Source organism: Lotus japonicus, chromosome 2, assembly GCF_012489685.1.
Source record: "Lotus japonicus ecotype B-129 chromosome 2, LjGifu_v1.2".
In the NCBI taxonomy this organism is placed as follows: Eukaryota; Viridiplantae; Streptophyta; class Magnoliopsida; order Fabales; family Fabaceae; genus Lotus; species Lotus japonicus.
Genome location: NC_080042.1, coordinates 48,751,905 through 48,766,178, shown reverse-complemented (window position 1 = coordinate 48,766,178; position 14,274 = coordinate 48,751,905). Strand labels below are relative to the sequence as shown.

General features: G+C 38.2%; 1 protein-coding gene across 1 annotated transcript; it reads left to right on the top strand.

Moving 5' to 3' along the window:
- The first annotated feature begins 5,850 nt into the window (after nt 1-5,850).
- Nucleotides 5,851-14,032, top strand: LOC130738197 (RNA-binding protein 1-like). The gene is made up of 6 exons (XM_057590132.1): nt 5,851-6,074; nt 11,872-12,008; nt 12,121-12,412; nt 12,528-12,589; nt 12,678-12,759; nt 13,607-14,032. Exons 1-6 carry the CDS (start codon nt 5,996-5,998, stop codon nt 13,708-13,710), a joined length of 756 nt encoding a protein of 251 aa, XP_057446115.1. The 5' UTR covers nt 5,851-5,995; the 3' UTR covers nt 13,711-14,032.
- Nucleotides 14,033-14,274: the final 242 nt, after the last annotated feature.

Below are 14,274 nucleotides of genomic sequence, written 5' to 3'. Positions count from 1 at the left end.
AATAGAAAAAGTATGCATCTACAGTTCGTTTTAAGGTTCTTGAGTTTTTAGGAACTCGTTTTTGGCAAACTTCCGAGAATTGAAATCGATCTTTCGTACAGTCCAGGTTTCGTGTCGAAACACTTGTCATGGAAAGGAATAAGAGAAATTCTTATATTCCAGTGAATATTTTTGAATTCCGCTTTTACATTGCTTTAAGAGCAGATTAGCCCTTTACTAACGTTTTCGCCCTAAGATGGAAGTGAATAAGACTCATGCTATAACCTATAGCGACGATAGAACTATTCTTAGTCATTTCCTGAACTTTCTTCTTCATAACACTAATCTAAACATCAAACACAAGTCAAGTACCTCTCACGCTTACAAAGAATCCTATGCTTGAGTTGGAAATTAATTATTTATTTAATTCTAAATCCCTGGGTCTTACACTTTGCTTGTATAGTCTGATTTCTAGCTTTGACCTTTCTACTCTTGTGTGGAATGTTTTCTGTCATTGCCTAGCACTTAGTCATCAGACGATGAGGGATGTGAAGCATAATTGTCATTTCCTGAAATATAATTCACATGAAGTATTTAACCATTACACTTATACTCTTGAAAATTGCTATCATTCAAAATATGATAAACGATGTGTCTAACGTTTGAACTTAACAAGAGATTGGTGAGTTTGATTGTAATGATGAACAAGTAATGGGGAGCAATTGGAGTTACAGTACTTCCAAAAGTTGGAGTTGATTGTGTACGGTGTCCGAATTCCGCCTCCCCCAGAGTCAAACAACGTTTTTCGTTTAATTATCTTATTTTCAATTTTAGGGCTATTTACGTAATTTCCTGCAATTAGGGTTTTAGGATTTATTATTTAAACAATTGTTGTTTCTTTTGGAAGACAATTTTTTGAATTTTATAATATTGAGAGAGACTTTTCTCCTTCATGTTTCAATTTAAAGTATTCGTTTTGAATCAACGTGTTTGAATCCTTATTTTCCCCACGCACGCTGCATCATATCGATATCAGATTCCTATCGATCCTGCGACATGCCTCACTGACAGAACAGTCGTCAACAACGCCTCGCCACCGAAGCCGCCGACTTCGCCATCTCCAAGCGCGACGCTGAGGAGTTGCGCCGCCAGGTGTACACGCTCACCCAGCGTTTGAACGCGATGATGGATGAGCAGATCGCTGATGAAGCGATTGTGTCTGACGAAAACCCTTTTTTTGCAGAGGTCTGCCCCCTTTCTCCTAAACGCGATCGCCGTTGGAAGAACATTTTCAAGATCGACATCCAAGCCTACGATGATGGTCTGGCCGCGAATGATTTCTTGGATTGGCTCGCCCAAGTGGAAGAGACTCTAGAGTTCAAGGTTGTTCCTGAAGATCGCCGTGTTGCGTTGGTGATTATTCGTGTGCGTGGTCGTGCGCAGGCATGATGGCAAAGAGTGAAGAAGCCTCGTGCCTGGCAGGGTAAGTCTATAATTGCAACCTGGGACAAATTCTACAAACACTTGCGAGCTGTATTTTTACCCTTCAATTATGAACGTGAACTGTACCAGCGATTTCAGGCGCTCCGTCAGGGAGCCCGTTCTGTTGATGAGTATACCACTGATTTTTATCAATTACTTGCTCGTACTGACGTGAACGAGTCCTCTGTTCAGTTGGTTTCACGTTATGTTGGTGGTCTGCGCCTGCAATTTCAGGACGTTCTGAACATGTTTAATCCTCTTACAGTTGCTGAAGCGCATCAACGTGCATTATAGGCATAAAAGCAGTTGGCCAGACACGCACCCACTGGTTCTCGGTCGTCTTTCATTCCTAGCAGCAATTCCTCCACCGCTTATGTTCGAAGCACTACAGATCAGACTCATCCTGCTTCGCCCAGCTTTTCTGGCCCCCCTGCACAGGGTCATGGAAGCGGTGGACTCCGCTGTTTTGGTTGTGGCAAACCCGGTCATCGTCAGTTCGAGTGTCGCACGGAACCTTCCACTGCTCGTGGTCTTTTTGCTGATGCTGATGCGCCTGAGGATGATTCGGATCCTCTCCTGTCCAACCCCATCTACGATGCTGATCCTGCAGACATAACTGACGAGTATGTTTCTGGTGATATTGGTCCCCTCCTCATGCTGCGACAAACCTTTTTGTCTCCCCGTGCCACTAAGACTGACTGGATGCACCACAATCTGTTTCAGTCTACTTGCACCATTGGCGGGAAGGTTTGCACCTTCATCATCGATTCGGGTAGCTGGGAGAATGTTATTTCTGAGGTGGTTGTTTCCAAGTTGGGACGGATAAGCTTTCTTGGATGAATAAGAGCATATATATTACTGTTACCAAATGTGTCTTGGTAAGTTTATCTATTGGTTCGACGCATTCCGATGAGGTCTATTATTATGTGGCCCCTATGGATGCTTGCCACTTGTTACTCAGGCGTCTATGGAAGTATGATGGTGACGTGTCCCATGTTGGTCGTGCCAACACTTATTCCTTCTTGTTCCATGGGAAACGCATTGTTTTGGTCCCGACCAAATAGAGTGCAGTTCCGTCTCCGGCTAATCCGTCACAAACTACTCTCTTGTCTCGCGTTCCTTTTCAGGCTGCGATGGAGGATTCAGGTGTGGTTTTTATGTTGTTCACCCTTCCCACTCCTCCTGCGGCCACTCCTACTGTGCTTTTTCAAATTCAGCCGCTCTTGGAGGAATTTTCTGATGTGTTTCCTGCGTCCCTCCCGGATGCCCTTCCTCCTTTGCATGATATTCAGCATCACATGGATTTGATTCCGGGTACTACCTTACCCAATCACCCTCATTATCGCATGAGTCCCAAGGAAAATGAGGAGCTTCGCCATCAGGTTGAGGAGCTACTGTTTAAAGGCTACGTCCGTGACAGCCTCAATCCTTGGAAAATTTGTTGTGGTTTACTTTGAAGACATCCTGATTTATAGTGTCAATCCCGCTGTGCATCTTGACCACCTACAAGAGGTGTTAGTAGTTCTTCGCATGGACAAATTTTATGCTACTACTACCAAATGTTCTTTTCTGACAGCGTCCGTTCAGTTTCTTGGCTATGTGGTTTCTCGCGAGGGGCTCTGGTCCGATCCTAATAAAGTTGTCTCCATTGAACAGTGGTCCAAGCCTACTTCCTTTACTGAGGTGTGTAATTTCCATGGCTTAGCGTATTTCAATCGCTGTTTCATTCCACATTTTAGCGACATTATGGCCCTCATTACTGATTGCATGAAGAGTACCAAGTTCCTTTGGACTCCTAAGGCTGATGCTGCATTCCTTGAGATTAAGCGTCGGTTGACTTCAGCCCCTATTCTGGTTCTGCCTGATTTTTCTCAACTGTTTGAACTGCACTATGATGCTTCCAAGATAGGTATCGAGACTTTTCTTAGCCAATCTGGTCGTCCTGTGGCTTACTTCAGCGAGAAGCTTTCTAGTGCCAAGCTTCTTTTTAGCACATATGATCTGGAGTTTTATGCGGTTGTTCAGGCCGTGAAGCATTGGCGTCATTACCTATTTTAGCGCGAGTTTTTTTTGTATGCTGATCATGACTCTCTCAAGCACCTTGGTAGCTAGGATAAGATTTCTCATCGTCATGCCTCTTGGCGCTTATTTACAACAGTTCACCTTCGTGATCAAGCATAAAGCGGGTGTGCCCAACCGTGTGGCTGATGCTTTGAGGCGCCGACATAGCCTTCTTGCTGAGATGTGTGTTCAGGTTCCGGGCTTTGATTCCTTCCTGGAATTGTATGTGGCAGACCCTTTCTTTGTTGGTGTGCTTGCAAAGACTCAACAGGGCTACCCTTCTGACTTCATCCTGGACGATGGCTTTCTCTTCCGTGGGGTTCAGCTCTGTATTCCTGATTGCAGCCTCCGTCTTTATATTATTCAGGAGCTGCACAATGAGGGTCATGTCGGTCGTGATCGCACCTTCCAGTTGCTTACTGGTTCATATTATTGGCCTTCTATGCCCAGGGAAGTTGATCGTTTTGTGGCCCGTTATCGTATCTGTCAGTTGGCCAAAGGCGCCTCCACTAATGCGGGTCTATATATGCCCCTACCTATTCCGACTCAGCCTTGGTCTGATGTTAGCATGGATTTTGTCCTTGGGCTTCCCCGTACTCAGTGCGGGAATGATTATATCTTTGTGGTGGTGGATCGTTTCTCCAAGATGGCTCACTTCATCCCTTGTAAGCGCACTGTCGACGCTGTTCTTGTTTCTTAGTTGTACTTCCATGATGCGTACCGCCTCCATGGCTTCCCTGCATCCATTGTTTCTGATCGGGACACTCGTTTTCTGAGCCATTTTTGGCGGAGCCTGTGGCGCTTGGTTAATACACAACTGAATTTCAGCACTTCCTATCATCCTGAGACAGATGGCCAAACCGAGATTTTTAACCGTTCCCTGGGCAATCTGTTGCGCAGCTTGGTCGGTGATAATGTCAAGTCTTGGGACTTGAAACTTCCACAGGCAGAGTTTGCTCGTGGAAAAAATCTAATTGAGGTAGAAAAAAACCCAGGGCAATTATCATAAGCCAATTAAAACTAGTACAACTTGCTTCCTCCACTTGTTCAGCTTTGAGTCAAACACTACATTAACTTCCATATGAACAAACTATATAAAGATGTCCAAACAAGCTGGAAAAAATATGAATGCTTAGCTATTTCAACTCCGCAACAATTACATGCAAAATATACTCTATTTCTCATCTCTTTCTCTGTACTCATCTTTTCTCCTCTCTCTTTCTCTCTTTTGTATCTCTTTTTTAAACCAAACAAATCATTGCCGACTATTCCTTCCATCAGCTAAGCTTCCACAAAACAACATTAAATTGCACTTGGCTGATTCTTGTTTAGAAAAAAATTATTTCTAGCCATTACGAAATACCCATTATTTTGGTACAACAAAACCAAATATATTAGTTTGGTTTGAATAATGAGATTCAACCTGTTGTGATGTTAGATATGATGAACACCTCTAAATAAAACCATATTTTGTGATGAATATTAATTTTTAAATAATATATCAAATGTATTGAAGTATTTGTGAGAATTTATTATTATTTTTTGATTTTTTAAATATTCTCACAACAAATCTCCCGAGACTTTGAGATTATATTAATATTTTGCTATTAAAATATTTTCTAGTAATTTATTTTGATTTATTTTTAGGGCGTTGACCCGGTACCCATTTAAATCACGAGGGTCTGGTACCATTCAGTTCCTTTTTTAAAATCTAAAGAACTAGATTGTAAATTAAAAAAAATTAACATGAAGGAAAGCATGACAAATGAGGGCAAAAGTTATGGAACTTTTAGATGTGGAAAAAAACAATAGTGCTTATGTAAAAGATAGCAAGGATCTGCTATCTAGAGCCCACACGTGGAGAGGTTTGTTCCAGCTGTACAGCAGATCTGAAGCTTACTGGGGAGATCTTGGCAGGTTAAATGAGAGGTATCCATCAAGAGTGTAACAAGGTGGCTGATTTCATTGCCAAGAATGCAGCCAGTGCCACAGGGATTCACATCATGAACCGGCCCTGCCATGACTTAGAGACTTTCTTAATGATAGATTTGTTGGGTTTTAGTTAGCTTTCTTTCTTCTGTTAGTCTTCCGATGTATAAAAAAAAAATTACATTAACAATGTATCTACTATTATAATTTTACAATTATAAATAAAAGTATCGGAATTTGATTAGATAACTGTTTTCGAGACAAAATTTACACTAGCTGTACACACTCTTTTAATCTATCAATTAATCTAAAAAATACATTACTACATTTGTCCATGTCGACATACAATAATTTTCAGTAAAAGAAAAAAAAATATACATAAATAAATTAAAATGAACCTTAATTTTCACTCCCCGCAGGATCGTGCAGTAGAACTGAGTCTGAAGCAGTAGCGGTAACAGCCAATAGCGACAGCACCACCACCGAAATTAGGGCTTCTGCCATTCTCCTAAATTAGGGTTTCCCGTTCCCCTTTCCTTTCGCCATGGCGGATGGCTACTGGAACCGTCAGCAGGCGCATATGCCCCACTCAGGAATGCTCAAACGACCCCGTTCCGACTACGGTTCGTTCCCCCTTTCTTTCACACTCGATTGTTTTGAATTTGATTCGTGCAATTCGACCTCTTTCTCTTCCCAATTTGTGTTAAAAATGCGTTTTTTTTTTATACTTTTTGTTATTGCTGGTGTTGGCAATTTGATTGGGCTTTAATTGACGCCATTTTGTATGCTCTTGCTTCTTAGGATCTTTTTTGAGTGGATTTGTTGTCATTTAGTGATATGTAGTATGCTGATTGCTAACTAGGTTGTTTTGTGGATGTGATTTTGAAGGGAGGAGATGAACAATTCTCAATCTTTTGACTTTATAAAGCTTCTTAGGCTCTGCGTCGGGTTTATATTTAGAGATTTTAAATTTAATTAAGCGTTTACGACATTAAGCACTTTTATATAAGCATTTATTCAATTCTCAATCATTAGTTGCGGCTGCATTGTGTTGATGCGGCCGTAGTTTCGGTACGATGTAATTGTTGGGACTCTAAATGCCTTTATAATGTTGCCACAATTGCGGTTGCGGACCACTATTAAAACCTTGTGCTTATTGATAAGCTTGTTTTTGAAATTTATTCAATTAAACTTAAAATACTTTATAGATAGGACTAAGCACTTGTTTTATAAGCTAATATGGGAAGCTTGTGAAAATAGGCTCAAAAGAGGTTATAGGTTAGTCATGAAGTATGTTGCACGAGTATCGCGTATGTACACGGGTATCACCGTATCAGATACAACTTAAACAAAAAAAGAGGTACAAGCATACACACACACACACACACACACACACACACACACATATATATATATGTAGGGAGAGTATCTAGATAGAGGGAGGGTTTTTATGTGAGAGTGAAAGGAGTAATTTTTAACCGTTGGATTAAAATTAATGGCTCTGATTAAAAAAAAAATTAAAGCATCACGTGTGCTTCCTCCTAGCGTGATGCTTCTCTCCATCCCTGTATCCAACGTGCCGCCGTATTCATAAGCCACGGTTTTTTCTTCTTCCATAGTATGTGTCGCCATCGTGGATCGTCAGTCGCAAGAAATCTTCTTCCCCATCTTCTCTTCTCCTTCCATAAACCCCTGTTTTCATAAATTAAAACCAGTTCCGCACTTGTGCGGATCTCATGCCATGAAGCTTTTTCCAATCCTATAGCCCTGACCTAATTAGTTCTATTCTATAATTGGATTTGCTTGGAACGTTTTTTACTATGTCAAGTGTCGGTGCGTGTAACACAAATTTGTTGAGAAAAAAATTCAGTAATTCAGTTTACAATGGACGAGATTGTGGAAGAAGATAACAAAACAGTTCATGAAAAGAAAAAAAGAAGGATGATTTTGGGGAAAATGATCGACGATGACGGCAAGTTAGAAGGATGCACATGAGATGCTCTTAAAAACCTTTTAATCAGAGCCATTAATTTTAATCCAACGGTTAAAAATTAATTCTCTCACTCTCACATAAGAACCCTCCCTCTCACTAGATACTCTCCCAATATATATTATATATATATAAAATTATATTTTCAACAAGCTAGCAAAACATTTTCACAATATAAATCTAAAACTTACATTATTGTTGAAACTAATGAAGCACATTAGGGGAATGGTAATTTGTTCATGACTAGGAAAGGAAACAGGAATTTAGCAACTTATCCACCATTGTGTAGGTTAGCATCAGTCGTAAAGAGGAATGAGACAATGGATTGATGCAGATTGGCGATACTGATAGATGTCAAGGTTTTTTTTGTGTGATACAAGTAGAGCTTTCATTCTTTTATACATGAATAAGAAAATAAAACTGAGAAAAAATATTTATTTTTGGTTAATATGTACCAATAAATACCCAATTATTTCAGTAGGTACATGTACATACCCAATGCGTGTACAACAGCCAGGAGTACATTCCCATGCTTGAGAGGCAATGAGCTATATGTTTACTCAAACACTTACATATGTTCTTAACTTCTTATACCATAGCTTGTGTGTCAATACTGTTCATTTTCTGTTAAGAGATATTCCAGTGTTTTGGTGGATGATATTTAGCTGTCACTAAAGCTTCTATTTGGCTTTTGTGCTGCAATGGTGTGGTCAAGAGGTAAACCCTGATCTGATTCTTGCCCATTTTGGCATTCTCACTTGAAACATTATTCCAGACAGTGTTTTTAATTTTTATGCTTAACAGTACTTCTAGTTGAAGATTATAATTCTCTGCAATATATTTGGTATGTCTAATATAATTTCATGGAGATGACGTTAAATTCACTAATGTTTCAATTGTTTTATGAGTTTAAATTAAAGAAGTTGATTGTTTGGCATTCTAAGTTAGATTTGATGTTAGAGGTGTTAGACCATAATATCTTAATAACTGAATTGATAGCGGGCTTCACTGGGGTACGATATCTGTCTGACACACACACACATGTGGCCTTATTCAATTTCATAATATTTTCAAAGGATTTATGGGTTGAACAAAATTGATTGAAAAACTAATCTTTCTGTGCTGTAAATAATAACTATATATTGAAAACAAAACCATTGGTTCTTCTTCAAGTATCTTCTGCCACCACCTCACCTCCTATGCTAGAAACATCTTAAATTTGTCTATCTGCAATAAAAGCAAGCACTGAGTCTCTGAAATTATTTCTCATCACTCAGCTTCACAGAAAGAAACTGAATAATGTATTTATGAATGCATGCTTAGAAGAAGGCTAAATCTATGATCTTTCTGGGTAGTTTTTTAGGCTTTGCGGCGTTTCTTTGGGTAGTTTTTTTAGGCTTTGGGGCGTTTCTTTTTCTCTGGCGATGACTCTTTTTTGATCCCTTTGAGGAGGGTTATGTATCTGATTATTTCCTCATCATTTGAATATATATATTTTTTCTCTTTCTAAAAAAAAATCTATGATCTTTTTACCTTAAATGACCCTTACTTCATATTCATAGGCCCTATAGTGATGAAGCAACAATTCATACTTATTGCAATTGCAATGAAATTCTGCTTCACATTAAGGAAATTTTCCTTGACAACTTCCCAACTACCTTGAAAATAAGATTGTAAAACCCTTGATTTTTGATGCTATTCTTTATTTATATCTTTAATGATTCTTGGGCTTCCTTAATCAATAAGATACAATGTTCTGATTTGGGTTGGGATATGGTTGACGGTGTGTCTTCCTGTCGAAGAGCAGAAAGAGGCTTTAAACATCATGAGGTTCAGCTTTTTGAACCTTTAGTTTGAATTCATCACTGATAACAGAGTTTCTATTTTTTAGTGGCTTGTATTAGGTTTGTGCTTGTCTCTGGATTTGATTGACATAATGTTTGGATAGTATGGTTAGCTGTAGTTAGGTCATGAGAGTGTGGTTAATATCTTCTGCAGTGAACCTTTAAACAGTAGCACCTTCCTTGTGGCTTGCCTTTGATAACTCATATATAGTCCCTTTGCTTGCCAAAGAGAAACCCCTTTGGCAACTAGCCACTAGTTCTAGCCTCTAAGTTGCATAGAGACCAATGTTTTCCCATGTTGCGATTTGATTATCTAGTTTCTTTGGTTTCTTTTCAAATGTTATCTTTAAATTTTAATTTTCTAGAGCTAAAATTGTATCTTCTGATTTTCAAATTTAAGTTGTTTAGAAGCCAGGTTTGACTGACATCGTTTGATTATAATTACAAATTCACCACTGCATTTTCAATTTCTTGTTTCCTTTTTCTGAAAATTTGAGTAAGATTTAATGGTTACAACTAGTGCAGACCTGATATCATTTTCATTAAAACCCTCTACAAAAATTTTCAGGTATGTTTTCTGAATTTTATTTTAGTGAAAGCAGAAATGCACAAACCAGGCATGCTCTAACTACATATTCTTTCAAAATGGTTGATGTTTATGGAAATAGAAATTTTAATTAAGCTGGAAAGTGCAAACATCCCTATAATATTATGCATCTTTGTCAAACCTTTTACTCTTTCTTGCTTAATAAGTACTTATTCATCAATCGTGCTATTTATCATTTTTTTTCATTTTCCTTGTTTGGTTTTAATTGGAGCATATCTTTTCTGTGTCCTGGTTATGTTCCTGGTTTTTCCTCTTATAACTTTATCTTTTAATTTTGAGGGTAGGTTGCACATTTGACGTGTTTTATTAGTTAAATTTTCTGATTTATGTTAAATTTTAGATCCAGAGTTTAATGGTGAGTTCATGGAAGCCAATGTGTTGTATAAGTATTTATTATTTTCTTGTTTTTCCTTTTGCACAGTGTTTTTAAAAACTTTTTTCTGTTGATGTCATCCTTCATTTCTTTATTTTTTTTAAATGTTGGATCTTAATATTCTAATGATGCAATGAGTTGACCAGCAATGACATACTTCTGCTACTTGTCTTGTAGTTGTACTGATTAATTGGTTGTTGTCTGCATGATACGTTTAGTTCCAGGAGAATGTTTGTAATCTGGGTAGGGGTAACATGCAGTCTGATCTTCCTTGCATTATGGGGCATATGCTCATTTATATGAGTTTTGTTAGTGTTTATATATTTATTTGATGACGTATAGCATGTTTGGTACTGTTAACTTTTGGAGAGTCCCAAATTTTGGGGTTCCCAGAAAGTGTTAGGATGCATCGTTAGGACAAAATATGGATAAGACAACTGTTCTCTTAGTCAGTTAGTACATAATTTGTAAGAATGGTCTGGTTGGATAAATAAGAGGAAATCAGATTAGGGGGATTCATTCAGTACATTTTATAGTTTATGTGAAAGGTAAATAAGAGAGGTCCGTTGTGAACTGGAAGTCCTTGGGAAGAATTATATTCTCCATTTCATGTGTAAGTTTCAGTATACATTGACGTTCTTTTCTTTCTCTCCCATCAAATTGGCCCGGTCTGCCGGATCCAAAATTGCAGGGGAGATGAATCTCGTTTTTGGAGGCATTGTTGTGTTTGTTGAGATGTTTAGAATGGTATCTTGGTATTCGGGGTCAAAGTTGTTGGAGATTCTGGTGAACCTGGACTGAATTAATGAGCTCAAGATGAGACTTAATGTGGTTAATGAGCTCAAGATTGCTTTTGATCGTATAATGGAGAATCAGGGGTTAACATTAGGGGAAGAGAGGATGACCATAAACCTTTTTATGGAGAGAAAATGAGTCAAGAGAATTTGGTTGATAAGGGATTTGAGTTTGGTTGTTAAGAGATCTGCTTGTGGGAAAAAAAGGTGGAACTTCTAACTTTCAACAGGAGCGATCCCATGGCTGAGAAATTGTTGAAGTACAGCAAGTGAAGCTGTCAGAACATAACAGGGCTTCAATAGCAGGAATGGAGTAGTGGATCATTGGTTCTGGTTCTAGTGATAGAAGACAACTGATCAGTCTTGGGCATGGTTGTCAAACTCTTGAGTCTAAATTAGTTAGTTAGAAGGGGATTGCAAGGGATTGATTAGATAAATAGTAGAAATCATTTTCGGGGGATTCATTCAGTACAGTTGGTAGTTTGTGAGTGAAAGGAAAGAAAAATCTTTTGTGAAGGGGAAACAGTTTGGGGAGAATTCTATTCTCCATTCTGTGTTCAGTTTAGAATTAGTTCATTTACATTCTTTTAGTTCTCTGTCAAATCTCCATCTTCTCTCTGAGTTCCTATCACAAAGCTATAAAATACATGCATGTACACTCTTCTATTATATTCAATGTGTAGCAGTGTATGAATGGGAATGATATACGACATGGAGACATTTTCAAAGTGTTTTTTTCAACTCAGTGCTGTTTGCTGGAGATGAGTTAAATACTAGATTTTTTAATTAATCATTATTAATTTGCATTGCAGATATGCCAGCTTCTGGTTTGTCTTCGGGTAATGATATTAATAATTATATTGTGCGCGATGATGACCGTACTGGTCCCCGAATGCTAAGGGACACAAAAACAATTGGATCTGCTTATGACCGCTACCTTCAGAGTGGGGTAACAATAATATTTCTTCTTATGTTTGTTCAAAACTTCAAATACAGTAGTTTACTTTTGGGGCATTTCACTGCTTGTTTGCTGAAAGCTTGCACCCTGTTTGGTTTTGAAGCAACTTTCTGCATATACTTCTGGGGAAGCCAGTACAATCGGTGGTCTTGGATATGCAAGGGGTCCTGGTGGATTACCAGGACATTCTCTAGCTGATCATGCTGCCATGGGGCGTCATGGAGGTGGTGGTCCTGATATTGCACCAAATGGACGAGGTTTTAATTATGGTGGTCAGCCACCAGTAGATTCTGTTTCCAGGCCTGGACATGAGACAGTTCCTCTACCTCCAGATGCTTCAAGTACTTTATATGTTGAAGGTCTGCCTTCTGATAGCACCAAAAGAGAAGTGGCTCGTATCCTTTTTGTTCGGATTCAATGCATAGAAATTGTGTCATCTTACTTTAATCTCTGTCTCTTGAGATTTATTTACTTCAATTCAGTTATTCGTATTCCTTGACGTCATCTTAGATATTTTCCGCCCTTTTGTTGGATATAGAGAAGTGAGACTTGTAACTAAAGAATCCAAACATGTAAGTATACTGTTTGTATTCCTGTTTTGATTATTTAGTTGATTCGTTGAAACTGGGAAGTTACATCTTCTTTATGCTGAAATTTCAGCGTGGTGGAGATCCTCTGATCCTTTGTTTCGTGGACTTTGAAAATCCAGCTTGTGCCGCAACTGCTCTTAGTGCCTTGCAAGGTATCATTTCTAGTTACCTGCTGGTATAAAGGAAACTGGTTGTGTAAATTATCTAACTGAATCACCTTGATCTGAAATAACATGACGTTGTGAAAATTGATTATGTACTTAGTGTTTTGGTTCTCTGTACTAAGATGTGATTATTGTTTTGAAGTATTCTTTTGAATTTTTTGCTACAATTATGCAAAATAAGAGGAAATATTGAAGTTGGATTATACTAGATATGGTATACTCATCTGACTAATAAAACTCACTATTCTAGAGAATGATAATGATACCATCTTACTGAAGTATTAGGTAGGGTTTGATGGACAGGATAGAGTTACAAGAATCAAGTGTTATGTCCTATGTTTATGCATGTAAAATAGAGAACATATTCAGATATAAGGGTAAAAGTTGCATTTTGAATCCACTAAAAGGTCGAACCAAAGAAAATGGAACAAGAACATAACAGCTTGTTCCATTTTGTTTTGTTTGCAAGCTGGTATCTTCATTGTTTCTTTTCTCTTTTTGATGGACTTGATTTCAAGTTCTCACAAATAGATTGTCCTTTTAATTTCGGTATGAACAAGTGTGTCATTCAGTAATTAAAGAAAATGAGGATACTAAGTAAGTTGCAAGACAAGGACAAAGAATGAACAGGGGCTGTTTAACTATAATGCAAAGCTCATGCTACCATCCATATTTATGCCTATTGTTGTTGTCTGTGTTCCAATTGTAGGCGAAGCAAACAGCCCATATTCTTGAGTATCATGAATTCATAAAATTCATTCTTGTACTTGGTGTTTAATGATTTTTATATTTATGTATCTCTTGGGTGTTCGCTCACCTTGTGGTTGGGTGACAGGTTATAAAGTTGATGAACTCGATCCTGAGTCTGGTCACTTGAGGCTTCAGTTTTCCCGGTATCCTGGTCCTAGAAGTGGGCCTGGATTTCGTGGTAAGAGGTGAGTTACATAGGCCATTTAGGTTTTATGCACATCATCTTTCTGGGGGCGAGAATGTCCATGGGTACACAAATGCAATTTTATTTGCTCCCTCTGGCTACAATCCTTGTTACAGCCTTGAGTAGCGCAAACTATGAACTGGCTGAGATCACAGTACAATTTCAGTTTAGTGAGTCTAACAAATGGAGATTTTTGCTACATGTATCCAGTTACTGTGTATCAATTATTGCTTAATTTTGTTTGAACCTGCTGTCTAATTCATGGTAGCGTTTACTGTGTTGCCCAATAACTGTATTGTTCTATTATTATTTTTTGGTTCTACATTACCTATTGTTCTAGTATTTTATACACTCGTTTTAGTGCATTAGGTACAAAAATGCTATGCAGGGTGGATATCTGAGGGGTTAAGGTTGGCTTTGTGATGCCCCGGTCTAATAGTTTAAGTGGTTGTTTGTATGCGGAGGACATATTTTTAATTTCCATATTAGAAGATTTACATAATAGTCTTTATAAGTAAATAAGTAATTAGTATGTTGTGTTTATGCCAATTTATCATTTTATACATTTT